Genomic DNA, 24,374 nt, shown 5'->3' on the forward strand with positions numbered 1-24,374 from the left:
GAGAGACAGTGACACTGTGCTCATGTTTTGCTTATGAGTTTACCAGAGACTTCTGGCTGGCCACCATGGGAACAGAAGGCTGGACTAGATAGGCCTTGGGCCTGATCCAGCATGGCTCTTCTTATGTTCTCTTATGATGCAAGTTGACTATAATGAGTTTTTCTCTGCAAAGGAGCATCCAAGATTATTAGCAATCCACACACACATAAAATATACTTGTAATCAGAGTGGATACCACTCAGAATACTACCACCTCACTTTACTACCTCATGTCAGGTATTGTGCAGAACTGCACTAAGAATCCCAGGCTTTGGGGCACCAAGATAAAACACTACTGTACATGTTTCTGCAACTGCTTATGCCCACCTAAGGGCAGGTGGAACACAAAAACTTGAAAGAAAACGTTAAATCTATTCATAAGGCACAGCTGCTCTTCACAGTGTTTGCAAAAAGGAACTTCTTAATCATTTCCAAGCTTTCTTTTGCTTTCCTGAGTTGCTGCCAGAAGCATCAGTTAAAGCAGAAGGCAAAAGCCCAACTATTGTAGTACAGAGGAAACAGCAGAATGATGCCGAATGAAAGAAACAAACTGACTTTATGGAGGTGCATGGCACCAGTCATCTTTAAAAATGACTCCCGATGAGATCCGTTTCCTAAAAAGCAGCACAGCTTTCCAGAAAGCAGCCTGCAGGATGCATTACATCCCAAAACAACATTCTAACTTGAAGGAGTAGGGCTGGCATTCAAAGTGAACATGCAGTGCATAGAAAAGAAAATCCTGTAATTAATGTAATGAGGGAGGGGGATTTAATTTGTGGGTGTGGCTGAAGCAGAGCTCCAGCATGTCTGAAGTCGAGCACCCTCCATTTCACCAAAACAAAGACTCACTAATTTCTGTATGCCTCGGAGCGGGTTGGACAACCCTTGAGTTGGTCCATGCCGTATACACTGGGCGGTATATTAAGATAAGCGTTCAAAACAAAACTGATTTTAGTTTCTTGCCCTAAAAAACAAGGAAAGTCGTTTGCGTGTGCAAACCTAATTCAGTTAGCGAGATACTTGCACAGTCTAGTTTTACTATATGATAGTGCATTTGAATGGAAGGCAGTTCTACAGTACTCTCCTATAACTGATGCAAGACCAGTGCAGAAAGGACAATGTGATGCTGAGGAAGAGTTACCCAGCAGGGAAGAGGGCTGGGGAAGAAGGAGTGTGAATTACCTCTGATCCCACCCACTGCCATTTCTGGCACAGGCTGGCAATTTTCTGAAGTTTAATAACAGTACGGAAGAGGGTAGAATTTCAATCAGATTTATGGGGGGGGGAGCAGGCGGGCTGCAAAACAAAGTTAATATTTATCTGGAGGCCTCCCTTCCTGCCCCTTCCTGCTGCTTGGCTGATCAGTGACAGGGTAGGTTGTTCGCCATCTAAGATTAGGTAGTGGGCCAGAAGCAGCCCAGGAAAGGTGTACGCTGCACAATTTCTGAACAAGAAATGCAGAGTGGGGAAACATGTTTTGTGGAGACGATGCATATTGACTGGAGAATATATGCATGTTACATGGAGAATGGACAAAATTCAGCTGAGATATGCACATTCCTCAAGGCTATTCCATAGCTGGAAAATGTACAGAATTCAACTGATAGATACACATTTCCCAAGGCCTGCTGGAGATTATGTATACAGATGGGGAAATATGCATATTTCCCTCTTCATGAAAGGATTATATGCACATTCTCCATGAGGGCTGGTGAAAGGACACAGTGACTAGTTATTGTGCACATTAACTACTCAACCTGCATTCCCCTTAACATAAAGGTAAAGGTAAAGGTACCCCTGCCCGTACGGGCCAGTCGTGTCCGACTCTAGGGTTGTGCGCTCATCTCACTCTAGAGGCCGGGAGCCAGCGCTGTCCGCAGAAACTTCCGGGTCACGTGGCCAGCGTGACGAAGCTGCTCTGGCGAGCCGGCATCAGCGCAGCACACGGAAACACTGTTTACCTTCCCGCTATAAAGCGGTAACTATTTATCTACTTGCACTTAGGGGTGCTTTCGAACTGCTAGGTGGGCAGGAGCTGGGACCGAAAGACGGGAGCTCACCCCGCCGCGGGGATTCGAACCGCCAACCATATGATCGGCAAGTCCTAGGCACTGAGGTTTTACCCACAGCGCCACCTGCGCCCCTTAACATACACACTATCTAAAATTAAGGGCAGAGGATCATACAATGAAGCTCTTGTTATATAAACCTTGATATTTGTGGTTTCCTAGGTATCGAAAGGCAACACAACTCCCCTTCCTTAGTCACCTTCACTCCATCTACATAGAATTCTGTGATCCACACCTGTCGGCAACATCACACTCAGCTCACACCTTTCTTCCACCACCCTTCCCTTGAACTCTAGAGCTCTTGCTTGGCGCTTGATAAATTATCAATGTGGCTTTGACATGAAAAGTTCTCACATAACACATGACAGGACCTCTGTGATGCCCAAGCAATTGCATGCTGCTGTCAAGATAATTTATCCTTTCCATTATGGCATGAATACATCCCTTTTGCTTTAGCGACTTGACTTATGGACCCAGAAGAGTGCTGCTAATTAAAATTATATATCACACGTACACACAGAGAGTTTGAACATTTGTCAAGAATAGAAAGCCATCTCACTTAGCTTTCATTGCTGAAACTTAAAATATATATATTGAAGAACGAGGAAAATACAAGTGAGAGAGTGAGGGGGGCACCTTTAACTCCATATGAATCTAAAATAGTGGGGAACCTTCTGCTAAGGGAGTTTCTTCTTTCTTGTGCTGCCGCTGACCCATTTTGAATCAGAGATAAAGCTATAAGGAATGTCTATGGCCTGCTTAACAGAAAAGGCTTGTTACGTTCATCGATGTCTGGTGGAGGAGAGAGTGGGGGATTAATTATGAAAATGGTGCTTGGATTTCAACAGGTAAGACTGGGAAGGCTCATCGCTTAAAGCAGGTAGTCCATCTGTCGTAGGAAAGCAATAGGCAGCTCCTTCCTCGACAGACATCTGTTGGCATTGCTTAACCTCTTCATGTCCTCATTTGAAACCAAAGCTTGCACACTTCAGTCCTCAGTGGATGGAAGCCCTGCTCTACATCCCAGTTCTGATGCAAGGGCCTCCACCAATATGGCCCCAGGCTCTGGTATTAACTGCTGCAAGATGCCTGGATGACCCTTCTTTGGTGATAGAGCATCATCAAACATTATTCTGTCAGGCCTTTGGCGGCATTGTTTAATCTTATGTCATTTGGCCATGGGTGGGGTGTTTGGTGGAGGCCTAGATATTGTTTGCACTGAAACAGATGCATTGGAAGGGGGTTGGACTAGATGACCTTGGAGTTCCTTCCACCCCTATAACTCTATGATTCTGTATATTGTTGTGAGTTGCCTTGGGGTTTTGGTCAACAGTTTGGTCAATAAATGAAACTTACCATAACTGCCGCAGATTAAAATGTAAAGTGATCAAAAGCACCAAAAAGAAGAGCATACATAGTAAGGGTGAAAGGGAGAGTTTTTATGTGTTCAAAACCTCTCCCGTGTTACATCGTTAGGAGAAGTACATTATGTATGTGCAAAGAAAAAGGATATTTTCTCTGGGGACCGCCTGATTGCGGAATGCTTTCCTTTTTTATAATAATTTTTATTAATTTTAACATATAAATTACAATATATACCACAAAGCCTCATCACTTATATAATCTTTTTTTTTTTTTTGGACTTCCATCATCACCTCTGATGATCCACCATTTTGACCACCTTTTGCGCATTTCTTAAATTCATATTGCCTTTAATTGTTTTAACTAATCATCCTCCCCCTTATCCATTTTTGCAATAATTCCAATAATACTCCTCAGATTGCGGAATGCTTTCCAGAGGAAGATATGCCTGACACTGACCCTGTATTCTTTTCAGCACCAGGTTTAAATGTTTATATTTGCTTAGGCATTTTGTATTACCTTATCTTTAGCTAGTTGAATGGTTTTTATTTCACTGTACCATTGGTCTGTGTTATAATGTTTTTGTAACTTTAAATTTCTTTGTATACTGCCCTTTTGCACTTTTATGGAAGAGTGGTTTCTAAAGTTTTTGAATAAATAATTATTATTATTTTAATTAAGTTCCTTCATTTCCACAACATACCGTATTTTTCGCTGTATAACACGCACCCGACCATAACACGCACGTAGTTTTTAGAGGAGGAAAATCCGTAGGCATGCCACCCGTAGGCATTTCCTCCATAACACGCACAGACATTTCCCCTTACTTTCTAGTGCAAAAAATACGGTACATAAAAACGGTACATAGTTATAGTGCAAAAAATACGGTACATAAAAACCCCAAGAACACTTAGTGGCCTGCCTACTTGCTTTTTGCTTCATATCTGCCAACCAAGGTTTTCCATCGAGACAGACTTGGAACCTTTTCTGCCTACTCTGACCTTCAGTGGGGTCATCCAAATATAGAACAAATGTTCTCTTGTTGATGGACAGTAACTGGAAATAGGAAGACATTCTGTTTTGCTCAGGCAACACTGCACCTCAGTTCCACCATCCGAACTACCAACATTACCCAGCAATGGACAAACTGGGTCTTTCTCCCTCCAGTGTATAGGGCAGGGAATATTTGGGAAGGACCATAAGTCCTTTCAGTTTTATCACAGAGAGTTGAAAAAAAAGGAGCCCCAGGCAATGCTGGTGCCAACATATCTGGGGGATCTTGTTCAATGCTGGTGTCTACAAAACGAAACATTTCTTCAGCCCTAGAATACGAATTTGTTCCTCAGAAATATTTCAGCACAATTTAAGGAATGGCCCAGCCTGAGGCCGGGAACTTTGAGCTGATGGTGGACTCCATCTCCCATCAGCACCAGTAAGAATGTTGATGGGAGTTGCAGTCCAGCAAGATCTGGAGGGTCACAAGTTTCCCCAACGCCAGGCGCAGCCCATGTTAACCTGCCCTGGGAAGCTTTAAGGATAAAAGAAACTTAGGGATGCCTTGGAGATTGTAGTCATAGAATCGTTTCATTCACAATCAGACTAACTGCAATCATCCAAAGCCAGGTAGCAACCCCAGGTTACACAAAGCCGGCCTTCTCTTGTCTTCAGTCACACTAAAAAACAAGAGTTTTGCCACAGTACTAGTACAATGCAGGCACAGCACTTGGGGATCCTCCATACTATACGAAGACAAATTCCTTTGCACAGCCTCTGCCACGGCAAAGCATTTGCCATTCTGCAAATGGAGCCGGATCGTTCTGCCTGACTTCCTTCCTGTTGCTGCATGTTATAAATAAAAATGCCTTTTTGTAAGAATGTCAGCTAGTCCCACGGCAATCAGATGAAGGATCCAGCAGCTGCCCAAGGACTCTCCCTTGTGTTGTTGTTTTCTTATCTCAGTGCTCCAAAATAGCTACCAATCTCAACATGCCAGAAAGTATCTCTGATATCATCATAACACACACACACACAAAATATATCGAAACAAAGCACCCACATTACTTTCAATAGCTCTTCAAACACACAGGGCCCAACATGTGGATACAACACTGGCTTCATGTTAAACTTGGTTAACGGACTGGAAATCAGCCTCAAGAACACAGCTGAGTCACCTCATATACTGGGGTCATGCTCCAAGGGTAGCATGCCTATGTCAAAATCATGTATTGCCAAAATGACCTTTTCATGGCTGGTTGCTGTCTGGCAAGCTCCACTGGGAGACCCTTTCCTGGTGTACCCACTGCCTCTCCTCACTCCTCCACCTGCAAGGGAGGAGGATGGAGGAGGGAAGAGAGAGAAAGCATGGCTGATCAAAATGGCTGAAATGGGTCCTGGAATGGAGATGCAGCCAAGGGCATACAGTTGAAATTGTGTATTATTTTTTTTTAAGAAAATTGAATTTATATACAGCCAGAGGTTTCAGTAAGCTTATGCACATTAAGATGTGACCTGACTATATGCCCCTGTCCCTACAGTACCCCCCTTTACCTGAAGCAAATCTCTACCCCCACCCCCTTCATGGTAGTTAAGCTATTGACTCCTGATGTTAACAGCAATGGGGCTAACTGGAGTTTCCCTTTACCCTGGATCTGGGGCCCATATCAAACATTCAGATTAATATGCTGTCAAAAAGCAAGTCACTACTTTAGTTTTTGATGCACACAAATCCCCAATTGTTAATGCAACAGTTTTATGAATACCAGAACCTGGGGACAAAACAACATGAGATGGTTCTTGTTCATTCCCTGCTCATGCATCTAGTTGGTCATTGAGGGGAAAACAAGATGCTGAGCTAGACAGATTTTGGTCTGATCCAGGAAGGCTCTTCTTATGCTCTTAATCATCAAATACCACAGTTATTAAGCAACTGATGGCTCCACATACACAAATGGAATTGGCTTTCTAATTGTTTTTTTTTTGTCCAGTGTTATTTGCATCTCCAAAAGCCCTACACTGTGATCAGGAAAAATGATATCTCCATTTGTCAAGCTCAGAATTAGACAGCTGAACTGAAGAAAAAGGTGAGCTACATGCAACAGAGAAGGAGCTCGTTTCACTTCTTACCTCAAGCAAAGCAGCCGCAGGATCCCCCTGCAGGCTCTTTCCAAGCTTGTCAACCTCATCGAGCAGGAACACAGGATTGTTAACCCCAACAGTCTTCAAGCCATTGATGATCCTCCCAGGCATGCTGCCAACGTAGGTGCGCCTTGTGGGGAGCAAGGGATGAGGTTGAAGTACGGAACAGCAAACTGGAAGCAAATTGTTTTATGTTCTCTTTCTAAAGTCACCCAAAAAACCCCAATCAGCTAATCATCAGCCTCCTGCAACCTGTTGCTCTCCAGATATTTTGGACTACAGCTTCGTTCGTCCCCAACCATTAGCCATACTGGTTGGAGTTGATGGGAGCTGCAGTCCGTCTGGAGGGGTCTAGGTTGCAGAAGGCCGATTTAGAGATTGGCTGTGTTCTGATGTTTAAAATCAACCAAAGTCAAAATACAAAGAAGCTTCAGACACACACATGCATATGGCTCACTCCACCTTTTGAACAAATGGGGAAACAAATGGCAGGAAGTCACAGTGAGCTGCCCTGTTATGTCTGGCTTGAGAACGGTGTTTAATGGCTTCCAATGAAACCTGGAAGCCAACTTCAAACTATGGTTTCGCATTTGGGATCTTTTAGAAGCCATGAATCATATTTCCTGGTATGGATGTGCGCCAACAGAAAAGTGCAGAATGTGGAAGCTGTGCCTGCAGGGAGGAGCCAACAGGGGCTGTAGAAATCCAAAACAAGGGAGGGGCAGAGTTGAAAGGAGGGATACCCCAGGTGAGCAGGCACACAAGCTCTGCACCTAGTCCTTCTCTTTCAAATTCATCGCTGCTAAATTAGCCACTGTCACACAACCCTCAAGGAGTTTTACATGATGATACCGCCTTTGATGATTCTCCTCCTACTACTGCCCAGATACTGCTCAAGGCATCTATGAATCAAAAGTTTTTAAATGGCATTCGTGGAGCATGGTTAGGGAAAGGCCCTTAATCAGCAAAACATTTCACCTGAATATCAAGTAGCTGGAGAGAAGCTTCAGCCTCCAGCGTTGAAACCAAGGGGGCAGAGGCATGATCCCCATGTCTTCTTCACTCACCCTTCCCTCGGGCCCTGGATTCTCAGTGCTCTGCCTCCTCCCTCCTCCCACCACCTCCCTTGCCATGGTGAGCCCTGGAAAATGTCAAGCAATAAGGAAATAGGTTTCTTTCTGCACTGGCCTGGTTGTTTACAACCGCACACACACCAAAAACCTTTGCTTGGAATCTTTATGTTGGTACTATTCCCAATGAAAAAATAAACTGTTCACCCACGCTGCATCCAAACTCTAATATTTCCACTGCCTCTCCAGAATAAATAGAAGTATTTAATACATTTAGACAATTTAAAGGAACAAACTGTGAGAAAGTTTCTAAGCTCAAAGCAAAATCATTTAGTTTCTGCTTCGGCATGGAGGTGGGAATTCTTTGATCTGGAAAACAATAGTAATCAGAATTAGACTCAGTAGCCTGTAATGACACTCTTATTTGCAAGAAATCTCCATAAATGGATGGCATCAGCTCTCTCTCTCTATATATGCCTGTAATTATCCTAATCTTGAGGACTGGTACTACTCTAGCCATATTAAAGCACTACATTGGCCTGAATCAGATGTTATGACTAAACCAGGGTTTGGTTTGTAGGAATGTGCTGGGGGTTCATTCTCTCCATTTGTCTCCATACCAATTCCCTGCTCAGTTTCCTGGTTAGTGGTAAACACCATTTGCCAGGGCATCCAAACTGGGAAAAGTATAGATACAGCTATTATTTACCACCAAACCAAATCTGAAAACCCACTTCAAATTACTGTTTTCAGTTTCTGGTTTGTAGAGAAACTCTCAATAGCTTGCTTGATTTGGACATCACTGTAAACTACAAGTAAAAAGGGTTGGGGGGTGAGACAAACGAAGCCAGCCTGAGAGTCTGCTCCAGCTGGACAGCTCCCCTCCACATCACAGGACAAGTCTACCATCAACCAGCCAGTGAGAAGGATCCTGATCACTATTCACGTATTGCTGCTGCCTATTGCAGTTTTTAAAAATAACAAATGCCTTGGAAAGATCTGCACCATGAAAAGTGAGAAGGTTGGGTATGCCTAAAGGGGGTATACAGGGGGTGGGTGGAAGACAGATGAACAGTGGGCCCACTGGCAGCCATTCACAGAACAACTTTAGCACACACAAGTTCAAAGGAATTTGCTCCCTTAAGTCAGTTCCACACACACACACACACACACACACACACACACAAAATCAAAAAATCAATGGGACTTCAAAGTGCTTAACATCAATAGAACTGTGTTCCTGGAAAGTCAGCAGGATGAAGTGGATACAGGGTTGGACCTTGACCAGGGAGATCTGGGTTAAAGTCCTTGCTAAACCATGGGTTACCTTGGGCCAGACACATTTGCTCTCTGTCTCTCAGTGTAAATTACTTAACAGGATTGTTACGATGATAGCCATTTAGGAAGGGAGAATAACAATTTTGTAAGAGGTCTCCTTAGAGGCAGGGTGGGATAAAAATGTATTTTCTACCTTTATACAAAGCTGATTTGTTGAGTCAGAAATTTAAATAAGGAGTCTTAATATATTGGCACAGTGGACTTGATCCGTATCTTAATTAACCTATGCTGATTTCACTTTTACCTAGCCAAATAAGGAGATGCCAGACTGTGTGGCTTTCTTCCAAAGCCTCTGAATCTGCCCCCAGAGTATTTCTTTTTAAAGAAGGAAGATATATGCTAAGAATGAAGCAGAAATCCTGAAGCTGTCGCCAGTTCTATTTTCCCAAATAAGCTTGGTCTCTAACACGATGGGGCAAACTTTTCACACACAAGCACGGAACAGCTGCCCAGCGAAAGCAAAGGACAGCTGGAAAGTGTCAGTTTGGGTTCTCTATTACGAGACTAACTTTGTTTGCAGAATGGAAAACAGTAGTGAATCCTCAGAGCCCAAATGGAAGGCAGATTCACATGCACGGCAAACTCTAAGCACGTGAGCTGCCCTTACAAGGCAAGTTTTGGGTGTTCCCTTTTTCCCATATCTGAATATCACATGAGATGGTACTTAAACACACACACACACACACACACACATACACACACAACTTCTGCGCAACACAATACTATGAAGAGCTCTCATTTCCTTGTTGATACTGTCCTTCAAATTGCAGATTTAGGAATAAAGGTAAAGGTACCCCTGCCCGTAAGGGCCAGTCGTGTCCGACTCTAGGGTTGTGCGCTCATCTCACTTAAGAGGCCGGGAGCCAGCGCTGTCCGCAGACACTTCCGGGTCACGTGGCCAGCGTGACAAAGCTGCTCTGGCGAGCCAGCACCAGCGCAGCACACGGAAACGCCGTTTACCTTCCCGCTATAAAGCGGTACCTATTTATCTACTTGCACTTAAGGGTGCTTTCGAACTGCTAGGTGGGCAGGAGCTGGGACCAAACGACGGAAGCTCACCCCGCCGCGGGGATTCGAACCACCAACCATGCGATCAGCAAGCCCTAGGCACTGAGGTTTTACCCACAGCGCTACCCACGTCCTGATTTAGGAATAGACCTCATCAAAAATGCTAACTCAGTGAATATCCAACCTATCCTTTACACAAAAGAGGGAGAGCAAGGAGAAAGCAACAGCATGCAGATACCATGTCTTCATTAGTGGATGAGGGAATAAACACTTTGTTTTTACTTTATTTTGTTTATATCCCACCTTTTCTCCAAGAAATTTAGGGCAATGTGCATGATTTCTTCCCAGCCCCTCCATTTTATCCCCATAATAATCCTGAGAAATAATTGAAGCTGAGAGTAATTTTCCCAAGGCCACATAGTGAACTTCACAGCTGAGTACAGATTTCAACCCAGCTTTGCTCGAGAACTATCCCAACACTTCCAGGAATCTGGCTTCTGCTGGTGTCAGATTATTGGTGAACTTATCTCAGTACACAGATACACCTAGCTCAACTCCTAAACATGTAAACTTCTCTCCAGGGTTCCAAACAGGAGAGCTTCCCAGACCTACCTGAAGAGGCCGGGGACTGAACCTGGATCATCTGCATGCAAAGCATCTCCTCTAACACTGAGCTACAAATACAACACACTGGCATGCCTCTGGCAACTCTTCTTTCGCTTTTAGCAGAATCAGCTGGGTTTTCCTAGAGGCTAGCTTTGCCCAGGAGTGACACACACAACAAAAACAGGTCGAAGGGTATCAGCTGGTCTTGCTGCTTATCAAACTCAGTTCTAAAGAGGAATTCTGGTGCTGTCAGAGCACTGGGTCACAAGCCAGAGACTGCTGTGAAGAGATCAATGGTGCACAGTGAAGCGACAAAGTCTTCTCCTGCCATGCCCCAACAGCAGACTCAAAATTGTTTGCTGCTCTTAAAGCTGAACATTTTTAAAGGGGGCTTAACGAAACCCAAAAGGATACCTGTGGAGGTGGGGAATAAGAACTTCCAGAAAGAGCCACAAGTCCTTTGTGGGGACACAAAGGTGGAGAGCTATTTATTGCACTGTGCTCTTTTAAAACTTTGCTAGCATGTGTTCTGAAACTAGCAGGCTTCAACTGGAAGTCCAAGCTGCCACTCTCTTCATAAAAATATGTTCCCTTCACACTTCCTAAACATTGGACAACCTCTAGTGGTTTCCACGTGAACAGCAGCATGCTGTTACCACTTTGGTAGAGCACTGTCAACAACAGAGAGAGATAAATTGTAAGGTTTGCCTGCTTCAGCCCCACATCAATGGCCAACATGGGATGAGAACATCATATCACCTAGATTTAGTGCTTGATATATGTAACAACAGGAAGTCAGTCCCTTAAGGGGGGGACGCTTGGCCACTCCCATGTTTAGCATGCTAAGGAATATGATGTATTTGGACGTCCAGAAACGTCAAAGTATATTCCACAATGCCCAGATTGTGCAGGAGGCCTCCTCAAACACACACAGGAGGCTGCAATGACTAATTGTGTTGTCTTGGCTTATTGTATTAATCCAATTATAACAGGTGGTAGAAGCTGTGAAAAGAGCCTAACAAAGCTAACTTGAAGCGGAGTGATTTGCAATCACCTGGAGGATGTTCTGTCTTGGTGTCTTGATTTAGATGCATGGAAAAAGCAGGTGGGCCAGGTCATGAAAACTGCACAAAACTGTATGCAGGACTGCCTACAGTGCCATTTTGAAAGTCTATGTGGGGAAGGACTAAGGACCTTCCATTGCTTGGTAAAATTTGCCTTTTCCTGTTGCATAAACACACCATTTCCCAAGAAACTACCCACACTAAATTCAGGAATTTGTGTCCTAGCAGGCCCCAGATATATGACTGAACAGGAAGAACACATTTTGATGTATGCTTTCCCAAATCATTTTCTTGAACATAAATCTCAATTTGTTAGGTAACTTTGGCAAAGCCCTACATTTTATTTGCCCATTTGAAGTGTCCCATTTCAACAAAGTACACAATGGCAGTTGTCACAACTTGTTGCAGTCAGTCAATCACCACCTTCAAATCTCCTGTAGCAAATATGTTTCCGCTACTCTTTTTGCTTGATTAAGAAACCAATGGCCCATTACCCTCACCAAACACCCTGAAGGTATATTCCTCTACTACTAGCCACTATAACTTGGTCCTAAAGCTGGTTCCTGGCTAGCCTTCTTCAGGGCTCTCCATAATCCTGGAACCACATTGGTATTTATTTTTGAAATGAAAGGCAATATATAAATCATCATCATTGCCATCAACATTGTTTTTTTAAAGAAAGGGAGTTCTATAACAGGGATCAGCAAACTTTTTCAGCAGGGGGCAGGTCCACTGTCCCTCAGACCTTGCGGGGGGCCAGACTATATTTTTTTGGGGGGAGGGGGGAATGAACGAATTTGTATGCTCCACAAATAACCCAGAGATGCATTTTACATAAAAGCATACATTCTACTCATGTAAAAACACCAGGCAGGCCCCACAAATAACCCAAAGATGCATTTTAAATAAAAGGACATATTCTACTCATGTAAAAACATGCTGATTCCCGGGCCGTCCATGGGGTGGATTTAGAAGGCAATTGGGCCGGATCCATCCTCCGGGCCTTAGTTTGCCCAGCCATGTTCTATAAACTGCAGGTGGAAGGGAACCATCTTAGAAGAGGCACCCCCCTTCAATGTCACCCACAAAAGGGGATGCCTCTTTGGAGACGGGCCTCCTGCAACATACGCATGCACAAAGGAGTTTTAAACACAAAGTTATGCCCATTTCCTTTTCAGAACTGTTTTTTTAGCCACATGCATATTTAAATTGAATCAATCTGTCAAAACCCATCTGACTAGTTGGCTATCATTTGTTTGTTTTGGTGGAAGGACTCACTTCCAAGTATCTCACCCACCTTTCCATACACTCCTGAATTCAGTTTTGTCACAATCGCCAGTCACTTCCGAACACTGACTCCGGACAAGTGCATACCAAAGTCTCCCAGTGAGGGTGGGATACAATATATCAAATGAGGCGCAACTTCCAAAGATTAAATAGGATGAACAGATGCTGTTTTTGAATACTGCCTTTGTGTACCCCACTATAAATAAATAACATTATCCGCATCTATATTTACATGTAAAGAAACACCCAACCCTCCTGAGACATTTAAGATTCATTTTCAGCCTCCCAATTAAAATTGTTCCCCATTTCTACAAAAGGAAATTAACAGCACAATCCTATGTGTATCTACTCAGAAGTAAATCCAGTTGAGTTCAACAAAACTTACCTAAGGCTGCAGTCTTAAACACACCCACTAGAGGAAAACTCCGACTGAAAACAGTGTGGCTTGCTTCTGTGAGTAAACTTGCATAAAGGTAAAGGTACCCCTACCCGTACGGGCCAGTCGTGACCGACTCTGGGGTTGCGCGCCCGTCTCGCTTAAGAGGCTGGGGGCCAGCGCTGTCCGGAGACACTTCCGGGTCACATGGCCAGGGTGACGAAGCTGCTCTGGAGAGCCAGCACCAGCGCAGCACACGGAAACGCTGTTTACCTTCCCGCTAGAAAGCGGTACCTATTTATCTACTTGCACTTAAGAGTGCTTTCGAAACTTGCATAGGACTGCACTATACATTAAGACCATTTGTAGCAGAATTTAAGGATGCTGACCGTTAATTTTTCCCCTGCTGCAGAGACTGCTCCGGGGGGGGGGGGGGAGATGTATGTAGCAAAACAGACTTCCATAACCTGAGCCAGATACTTTGGACTACAACTCCCATCAGCCTCAGCTAGCAGAGTGGTGCTGGCTGGGGCTAATGAAAGTTATAGTCCAAAACACCTTGAGGGTACCAGGTTGGAGAAGGGGCTGTTTGTAATGCATGAGTTGCAGTGTGTCTTTCTCCATTGGGAAGACAACAATGATGTCAAGGTAATAAAAAAAGGGGGGTGGCAGAGCTGGGAACAAGCTGAAAACTCATCTACGGTTTGTAAATCACCACTTCGCAAACGGAGCACTAAAGATACCTGTGTCCTCGGATATCAGACTGGTCACACACTCCGCCGAGGGCGATTCGGTGGAACTCTCGGCCCAAAGTCTTTGCCACGGATCTTCCTACACTAGTTTTTCCAACCCCAGGAGGTCCCACAAAGCAAAGGATTGGGCCCTTCAAGTTGTTCTTAAGCTGTCTGACTGCCAAATACTCCAACACCCTCTTCTTCAACTTCTCCATAGCGTAATGGTCATTGTCCAGAAGAATCCTGGCTGCACGGATATCCAGGCGATCTGTTGACCAAATGTTAATTGTGTTTAAACGCCAAGCTTAAGCGTCTCTCCTGGTCAAATAGCCACAATAATGTATAACCCTGGTAATACCACCAATATTCCCTCCCTTTGCATTTTTCGAACAATTTGTAGTAGCCATAGTCTACAGAAGCACAGAAGACTCCCTTTACCTTTTGTACTTTTGCTCCATGGCAGTTCCACCATCAGTTCCAAGTAATTTCTGGTTAAGGCATATTCTGGCATTGACTGAGGCATTTTCTTTAATCTAGAAGGACAGATAAAACTGAAATGTGTAACTTAAGCATATTTGTTCCTAAAGATGTGCGCTCATCAGTTCTGTATTTTAAAATCCTAGCAAGTAATCTGAACATGCTAAACTTCACTTCCAACCATGCTGCACATGTTTAACTGCTTTTAAAACCACAGTTACTGGATTCATCCCCTGATTCACTTTGTGTTCCCATGATTTTGCCTCTTCTCTCAAGTACAATTTATCAGCCAGATGTGTGGTTCCCTCCACACTGGCTGGGGTGGATGGAAACTGCTGTCTGAAACAGCTGGAGGGCACTGGCTTCGGAAGGCTGGATTATGACGTATTAAAAGTGTGGTATTCAAGAATACAGAAAACATGAAAAGTCAAGCAATAGCTTCAAAGATTGTCAAACAGATTTTAAAACAACGTTACAAACTTAGAGCTTCAGAATCTAAATAAACTACCTACCTCTTTACCTCTTTTACACACACTTTTAGAGCCTGCTCAGGCATACTGGAGGTTCGAATTTTCTTTTCAAGGATAACAATATCATTGTGGTCTTCATCCTCCTCCTCGTCTTCAGCAGTGCCTGGAAAGTGGGTGATCCTTCGAATGGGACGTATCGCCACAACCTACAAAGTTTGAAAGGCTCTAAGATAGCAGGAACTTTCTCTGTGTGAGCTTGTGGCTACTGCACTAAGCAACCAGTTACCCAATTCATTCATTCACTTCATTAAAAGATTCCTATACCACTTTTCATTCACAAAAATAAATATTAAAGCAGTCCACACAATGATAAAACAAAAATCATTATTGGGAAAATCAGTAAGAACCATAATAATGACCTGCTAAAAATTAACTGCTAAAATTGTTGCTATTTAAGGATGTTTTAACTGCTGGTTTAGTGATCTGATAAAAATCACATGGCTTTATATTCAGGTGTACGTAAGCCACCCTGGGACCAGCTGATAAATGCAGATGCAAAATAAATAAATATTTCATAAAATATATTTAATAATGCTTTTGTCTTTATCACCTACTCTAACGTTATGTCAGCCCCCATACAAAAGCAATAAAACACATTATTTAATTATAATAATTAAGAGATTACCCTTTTGTCATCATCCTGTTTGGATTTTCTAGTTTTCTGAAGCAGTTTCAAGCCTTCAATCTGCCTAACAAGCAAGGGTATGGTCATCTTGAACCGTTCCTCCAGCCCAACAGCATCTAAAATCTAACAGAAAGGCACAACATATTAGGTGTTTTTCCTCACCTACTACAGTTTCCAGACTCTCTCCCACAAAATAAATTTGCTCTATTTGAAATGTGTCTGTGCCGCTGTATGGAAAAATCAACAAGCGGTTAGCTTCAAGGAACGTATCGGAATGCTTGCAAGGATGTTCTCCTGGGATAAAGGAGCAAGGAAGCCACGTTGTAATATGAAGATGCCTAACTGAAAATCTGTCCTATCTGCTGATATTTTAATCTCATGTGTATCTCTCTGAGTTTAGCCACTGTGTGTCTGCCTAGTGCAGGGCTGGGGGAGCTGTGGCTCTCCAGAGGTTGCTGGACTGCTCCCATAATCCCTTCCTATTGGCTATACTGGCTGGGGCTGATGGGCGTTACTAGTCCAGAAACACCTGGAGGCCCACAGGTTCCCCTGCTTTACCTGGAGATTGAACCTGGAGCCTTCTGCATGCACTTTACATATTTGCCATTCCTAGCGGTAGGGTAGCCAGACTTCCCCTAAAGAAGCAGAAAAACCTATAACCCATGACCCCAAAAGGAATGCGCTATACTTAATGTACAGAACAAATCCACTTTTATTTCTTTATAAACAATGCATTGCTTAACTCCAATAGTCTCTAAATGGTTTACAACACAAAAATATAAATCAGTTCAAACTGTAAGATCACACTACAATTTAAAATGCCTGCGGGAATAAGAAAAAACATTCAATAGGCACTGGAAGTTCAGTAGGGAGGGAGCCTGTCTGGCCTCAGCTGGGATTTCCATAGAATTGGGCCCACAATACTAGGGAGAGGGAGTGTTTGCCAAAGACATAAGTTTATAACGGATCTTCCATGTCAAAATGTATGAGAACAGTGTGGTTTTCAGGATGTAGGTGTATACCACTTTATCACCAAAGCTACACACTGTGATGGTTTATACATTTTTTTAAATTTATGGCAAAGGGCTCAAGGCATTTATTTCTGTGCCAGCATACTCTTGCTTCATCCTTTTGATAAATGGAACACTTGGAAACTGAGCAGAGTTGGCTAGAACAGGAGACACTCTTTTTCTTTGTTCAGTCTGTGCAAAGGCAGCACACCCTACCTGAAGCTTCTCCTGGTTGCTGGTGCGGATGATGGAGGTTAATATATCTGGTAAAGCTTCCCTAGGCAGGTTGTCTAACAGGCGTCTCAGTTTAGCCACTGCAGGGATTGACATATCTAGCATCTCAACCAGCTTCGTCATAGAAAGAAAGAAAAAAACGTATAGTGAATTTTCAGAACAGATATCATTTTGGATAAGCTGCACAAACCTATACCATTACACAGCCCAGAAAGGAATCTGTCTGAAACTTTCTCAATTGCAGCAGTTTAAAAAACCATTTGTCTTCAGGCAAATCTCCTTCATGGATCTACCTCAACAAAGAAGGATGATTGGCATCAAGAAGTCTGTCAGCACTGCTGACTCAAAAAGAGCTTGAGGGGCTTTTCTGCTGTACAATTTGACTGTCTTTCTGATGCAATCATCCTCAGGAGTTCATTTGCTTTGCATAATATGCACATCTATTACTCAGGGCAAGCAGTAGCTTGCAGCAAGCCCCGCAGCCCTGCCAGCATGAACCACATCTTAAAACCATGTATGGAAGCACTTAGTTTATGTGCTCCTTTGCCGAGTCCAAAAGGATCAGCAAAACAGAGACACAAGCATCTGTTGCTGATTATCAGGTAGGCAAGCCCTTAGGTGTCCAAAAGGATTCCCAGCAAAGGACTAACGAGAACCTTAACAGCATGAGGGACGAGGTAAGTCGCCACATACCACACAAGGAATCAGTTGTACTGAATTTTCCTATCACTTCTTAAACTGCCATCACATGAGTCCCTCTTCCTGTTAAGGGCCTTTTTTGTAGAGAACTTTGCAAAAGCAAAAATGGTGCTTCTTGGGCCCACTAGAGATTTCTGAAGTGGTGGTTTTGAATATCATCAAAAGCATAATTAACAAGGAGTTGCTGCCCCTGCTTATTCTACTCACCAACTCAGCCTACGCCCTTCGCCCATCCCCAACAGCTAACCAAGCACCCTCCTTCTATACCTCAACCACCCCCACCCAGCTCACCCAAAGTCTCTCCCCTCTTGCCACAGTTGGTGTGGTCACCTACCGGCAGCCTCATAAACATGATGACACCTTACATTTTTATGTGCATAGGAAGAAATGCAACTATAGTTGGAGAGTAGACACATATAATGAATCTCTCTTTTATAGCTTCAGAGCACTGGTCCACCTAGACAAATACTATTCATTCTGGCTGGCAGCAGCTCTCATGGATCTCCTGCTTAGTTCTGTCCTTGCTACCTGATGCTGAAATGCTGTTAACTAGAGATACCAGGCCCCCAATGCATGTGGTCCACCAGTGAACTACAAGTCCTTCCTCTATAATCAGATGGGCTGCTGTTTATTAAACCCTTCAGCCAAATATCACAGGGTGGTTCACAAAATAAAAATAGAAAATGAGAACATAATACATACAAAGTTTTTATCTTGCCCTTCCTCCCTAAGGAACCCAGGGAGACAAATACATAAATTACAAAACAACTGAAACATCTAAAAGCAATTCTGGTACAGATGCAGACTGGGAAGCGTCTCTACCTAAAAGGCGAGTTGGAAGAGTAAGGTCTTCAGCAGGAGCCAAAAAACATCAGAGACAGCATTGGTCTAATATTTAACAGGAGGGAATTCCAAAGGGCAGGTGCAGATTGTGAAAAAACAGACCTTTTGATAACATGGTATTTACAAGAGGCTCTCTCCTGCAGAGTAGAGTAATTGATTGGGTATATAAGGGGGTGAGACAATCTTTCTGCTATCTACATTCAACAACCACTATAGATCAGCATTTCCTACTTCCAACCACCTAACCTGCAATGCATATTTATAGAACTGCTCTGACAGCTCTCCCAGTTCCTCCTCGGATGTAGACTTGTTGGTGAACTGTTCCAGCCGATCCAGCTGTTCTACGTCAGCAACAGGGTAGGGCTTCTCCTTCACCAGTTGCAAAATCTGGAACCTGCAGAGGCCCGTTATCAGCAAAGTGTAATGCGGCTTTGGCCAGTTGCTGCCAACCACCTGGACTGCCAGGGCTGCTGTGCCGATCCTGGAAGCATTAAGAGGATGAGTTATTTGCTGTGACACAACAGAAAGAGTGTGCTTTGATTGGAGCAATATAGCTCCATCTCATGATTTTGTTGTTATATTGCCATTGTTTTTAAAAACTGTATTGTTTCAGCCACTTCATTGTTTGTCACACTGGATCCTTTGGCAGGACAGACAGAAGACATTTGATAAATAAAGAAAGCAGTTTTATTGACTATAGGTGCAGCTAAGATTCATTTTTTTTAAAATTGAGTTATTGGACCAAGGAGTGCAACACTACCTACCACCTTCTCTTCATTGTCATTTTTCTTGTGTCATGGGAATGTCCTGACCTGCGTGCCTAAAATACTGAAGAGCTGCTGCCAGTCTGTGTAGACGACGACTGTAATATATCATTGTACTACATGTAACAAAATGCAGCAGATTATCTGCATGTATTAGGGTGGTGTCTTTGATTGCAAAATTACTACCATCATGCTGCAAAGTCAGCCCAGGGAGTGATTAGAGCTGGTGAAAGAGCACAGTAGAGCACATGATTTGCACGCAAAAGATTCAGGTTCAATCCCTGGAGTCTGCCAGTAGGGTTGGAAAACTCCCTGTGTTTGAAGACCTGGAGAGCCGCTGCCAGTCAGTGTAGGCAACACAGACCTAGATGGCCCATGGTCTGGTTCAGTACAAGGCAGTTTCCTCTGTCCCTCTTTGAACCAGCTTTGCACACAGAAGGTTCAATCCTGGGCATCTCCAGGATGGGCTATGAAATACCCCCTGCTGAAACCCCAGAGAACTGCTGCCAGTCAATGTAGGCAATACAGAGTTCGATGGGGACAGATAGGCTTCTGTCCAACGCAGCTTCCTATGCTCCTATCGTGGCTCAGGGTGGGCAGCTAACAAGGCAAGGACGGACGACTCAACATATAATAATAATAATAATAATAATAATAATAATAATAATAATATTTATCATTTATATTTATTACTTATACCCCGCTCATATGGCTGGGTTTCCTCAGCCATATGAGGGAGAAATAGCTGTGGCCAAGAAGGGGAGGGCCGTCAGAAGGAAGAGGGCGCGGTTGCCATGGCGACGAAGACCAGGCCCTTAAGAGGTAGTGAGAAACAGTTCCCATGGCGACAGGGGGCGTATCTCTGGGAGGGTGGGCAGCTACCATGACAACAGGGGGCGCACCGCGATAGGAGGGGAAGGTAGCCATGGCGACAGAGGGTGGGGGGGGGAGAGGCTCCCGGCGGTTGCCGTGGCGACGAGAAGGGTGGGCGGGGCTCCGACCTGTGTAGCGGGGGCAGCGCGTCGAGGTCGCTGGGCGGGTCGCTGGTGTCGGGGATGACGCCGATGATGGTGCTCTTGAGCGACGTGCCCTTCAGCAGCCGGCTCCGCACCAGCTGCATGTTCCGCGGCGAGTCCACGCTGGCGCGCATGGTGGAGCCCGGCAGCAGCACGGCCTCCGGAGTCAGCAGCAGCGGCAGCCGGCTCGGGATCTGGATGGCGCTGCCGCCCGACGACTGGGACGACGCCATGGCGAAGCGCTCGGCGAGGGCAAAGGCCGCGCGTCAATCGTTTTGCAGGCCGCGCTACGGCGGCCGGCGAGGGCCAAGCGCGCACACCGCTGCCCCCTGCAGGCTGCAGGGAGCGTTGCGCCGTTTGTCCCCCGCGCTATGAAAACTAGTTCATTAAAGGAAGCGAATAAAAACGATTAAGTGGGGAGAAAAATATTCAGCTCAATAGAATCACCTGGCACTGGATACATAATTTGAAAGTTTCCTAAAAAAAAACAAACTTTGGTCTACAATGCTTTTTTAAAAAGCACTTTCTATTAATTGTTTTGTCTTGCAATCCTGAACACACTTAGGAGATAATAAACATTTGAGACTCGCATCTGAGTAAACATGCATAGGATGATACTGTTAAGAGAATGCTTAATCTCACCAGTGTGGTTGCATTTAAGTAATAGTAAAAACTCAAATCTCCATGTGTATTAACTAGAAACTTTGCAGCTAAGATTAATTTTCTAGGAATCTGCCAGAAGAAGGCTAGCTCAATGAAGACAAATATTCCTTGCCTTTATCCACAGGGCAGCTGTCGTGTATAGGAAAACTTACTCGTGGATTGTGCCCTTTATTGATTAAGAGGACATGCTTACCAACTAACTGGGGTGGTTGGGATGATCTGGCCTGATCCTCCACCTTTAAAAGAGTGGCTTGATGTGGAAAAATTAGTTTTGTCACAACTTGGAGAGAAAGGTAATCACTAGCTAATGTGTGTTGATCAGATTGCTGTTAAAGGAGCAAGAGCCAATTAAAAAGTTGGCAACCCTAGAGAAAGATATTTTATTTTACTAGCACTAAAATTGAGCCAGTCCAGAACAACATAGAAATATTCATCACATAGACTCAGTTATAGTATTTCCTACCTGGACATTATTTCTGCCTGGGAAATTTGTCTTGTTTTCTCCATTTATATTTCGGAAGGGACTTACTTCAGGCAACTTATTCTGCAGCTGAAAACTCTAGAAATATTTGTTCCGCTTTGAATACTTTGGTTGTCATCCACCCTGTTGCTGTGTCTACTACATCCACAAGATGTCAGGACAGCACACAAAATTCAATTTATGGAATTTGTTGCTGTAAATAAACTATATTTTGTGACTACATCTTTTACAGCAGCCTGTATATATATGAATAAAACATTTCCTTTGCTTAAAATCCCATCAAATATTTAAAATATATATAGAAAATAAAGCAGTGGTTGAAAACAAAATAAACTGTGCACAGGTGCATTTAGAGCTAGCTGAAATCCATGAGTCTTAAGGGCTGCTTTGAAGCTGCTATGCCACTGGAAATTTGCCATCCCCCCCCCCCCCGATCATCTACATTCTGAAATGTGTTAAATTATGTTTGGCAAGTCATTTAGTCAGTTTATCTCTCTTGCATTAATGATAGCAAAGTGGCACATCCCAGATTAATAGGTGCTTGTGAATCAAAAAAGCTTTGTAGCATCACTTGTTGTGAAAAGCCTCTCAGCCTCCTCTGTTCACTTTTTTGAATAAGGACAGTAATTATGAAATGTTGCAAGCTTTGGGAGATTTTATCACAGCTTTGCTCCTTGCTGTGCTTGTGGTGTGAAGTGATGCAATCAACTAATGCCATTCAGCACCTGAAAATTGCATCAGTTTACAGTCTGGAGGGGTAACCTTGTTTCTCAATTGCAGCAAAAACTTGTCTCCCCCCTCAACCCCACATTGCCTATGACAAGAATGTCTCAAAATGACTGTAACTGACCAGTATGAAGGACCCTATGACTTGAAAACAGATGCTGAATGTACTTTTGTTACCTATGAAAAAAAATCTTTAAATAAAAAACAATTTAAAAAATGAAGAGTTTTGTAGCACCTTAAAGACTAACATATTTGTTACTCCTGGGATGGGGAACCTCAGGTCTGGGGGACAAATCTTTCCAACTAGTCCTTGGAACTGTCCCCAGACTATACACCTCAGCTGTTTTTCGCACCCAAAAGGATTAATTTTTTTTATTGTCTAGAATGTGCCCTTGAATCTTGATTGTGCCTTTTGCTTGTCTGGATGCTGAATAGAAGGGGGGCGGTGTTTAGAAATTAGCCTATTATACAAAGGTACTATTTGCACCCATTGCCTTGCCCACTTTTGCTTCTGGCTCCACCAAATACTAACATGTGGCCCCTGAAAGCCTGCCCTGAAGGAAATGTGGCCCTCGGGCTGAAAAAAGTTTCCCCAATTCTGATGTATGTGGACTGCAGTAAACACGAATTACAGGTGATTTGCAGGTAAAGGAATATGTAGGAAGCATCCTGATATCAGTGCCCCATCCATACTATACATTCATATTCTAACAGAGCTGCAATTCTCAGTGATTCAATCCCTCTTCCCAGTGAACATTGGGAATTGTAGTTCTGTGAGAAGAATAGGGGCATCCTAGCAAATCTCAGCATCCTTGGGAAACTACAGATCCCAGGATTCTTTGGGGGAAGCTATGGCTCTTTAAAGTGGTATGATAGTGCTTTAAATGTACAGTGCTGATGGGGCCAAAATCAGATTATCAGTCCATCTAGCTCAGTATAGACAACACTGACCGACAGCAGCTCTCCAGGGATTCAAGAAGAGGACAATCTCAGCTCTGAATGTGTCAGGAATCAAACCACAGAATTACCGGTCTAACTAGAGTGTGTTATTTAAGGTCCTCTGAGATCTAGGAAATGTGAATCAACTTCTGGTTACAACTATACTGGTTCCACAGTGTTCTCTCACACCTGCACTTTTTAAAAAAGAGCTCTGGAATCACAGAACCTGCAGTTCCCCCCAAACTGACTTATGGGGAAAAGCAGCAGTCAATGGATTACTCTTTAGTTCTGATCCAACAAATCTTGAAAAGTCAGTCGTTGCTTTGCTACTGTATTAGATAGAATGAGGTCCCATTGGGTATCTTGGTTTATCCTTTACTGATGTGATCTGAACCTTTTAAATAAGTAATGGTGCCTGGGGATCTTTGATCAAGTGGCGTTATGTCTTGAGTTACTCTGCTGTGTTCAATATTAGGTCTAAACAGAGTAGAACCTGTAAATAAATTACCGTATTTTTTGCACCATAACACTCACTTTTTTCCTCCTAGAAAGTAAGGGGAAATGTCTGTGTGTGTTATGGAGGGAATGCCTATGGGTGGCATGCCTACGGATTTTCCTCCTCTAAAAACTACGTGCGTGTTATGGTCGGGTGCGTGTTATAGAGCGAAAAATACGGTAATTTAAATAGCTCTATTAATTTCACTGGGTCTACTTTTGAGTAGAACCTGAGTGGCTACAACCCAAAGCCAATAGGTTTTACCTCTGCACAGAATGATAATTGTGGTAAATACACTCATTGCAAAATCCTTAACTGGCCACAATGATTGTTCTGTGCCAGATAGTACTTTTTCTTCTCCCAACAAGTTATCTATTTTTTGACTAAGGGATTGTTGCTTGTGGATTGTGCACACTCATCCCCCTTTCACCTCTGGTTAGCAGAGTTCTTTACATATTGGACCTGCATCAATCTCCTATTCAGGACTCCAGGTAGCCCTTTCCAGGGGAGAAACTTGGCTTTATTTCACACAGGTCAAAGACCCAGTTTGGCACCCCACCCCATGTGCATTTCCATGCACACACAGGCTGGGAACCTCAATGGTGCCCCCTTGAGGCTTCACCCGGGGCAAAAACCCACCATAGCTACAGCTCTGCCCTTTCCCAGGATACTCCATTCCATAACTCACACTTTGCCTGGATTTCTGTTCCCTGCCCAACAGCATTCTGTGCTCACTGAGCATGCTCATTCTTACTGAAGGGTAGGGTGTCCCAATTTAGGATT

At 43.7% G+C, this 24,374-nt stretch overlaps 1 protein-coding gene across 2 annotated transcripts in view; it reads right to left on the reverse strand.

The window, feature by feature from the left end:
• LONP2 (lon peptidase 2, peroxisomal) overlaps positions 1 to 24,374 on the reverse strand; it is a 52,786-nt gene that overhangs the window by 27,712 nt on the left and 700 nt on the right. Inside the window, exons 1-8 of one of the 2 annotated variants that reach the window (XM_082232907.1) lie at positions 20,272 to 20,541; positions 18,753 to 18,987; positions 16,947 to 17,078; positions 15,721 to 15,843; positions 15,078 to 15,241; positions 14,527 to 14,621; positions 14,098 to 14,356; positions 6,594 to 6,735 (exon numbers count right to left, since the gene is read on the reverse strand). In XM_082232907.1, the coding sequence (XP_082089033.1) occupies positions 6,594 to 6,735; positions 14,098 to 14,356; positions 14,527 to 14,621; positions 15,078 to 15,241; positions 15,721 to 15,843; positions 16,947 to 17,078; positions 18,753 to 18,987; positions 20,272 to 20,519 (1,398 nt within the window). In that variant the 5' untranslated portion in view covers positions 20,520 to 20,541. Of the gene's footprint in view, positions 1 to 6,593; positions 6,736 to 14,097; positions 14,357 to 14,526; positions 14,622 to 15,077; positions 15,242 to 15,720; positions 15,844 to 16,946; positions 17,079 to 18,752; positions 18,988 to 20,271; positions 20,542 to 24,374 lie in introns of those variants that run through there. The other variant, XM_082232908.1, reaches the window with a different exon arrangement.

The sequence above is a fragment of the Podarcis vaucheri genome (genome assembly GCF_965113315.1).
Source record: "Podarcis vaucheri genome assembly, chromosome: 7".
NCBI lineage: Eukaryota > Metazoa > Chordata > Lepidosauria > Squamata > Lacertidae > Podarcis > Podarcis vaucheri.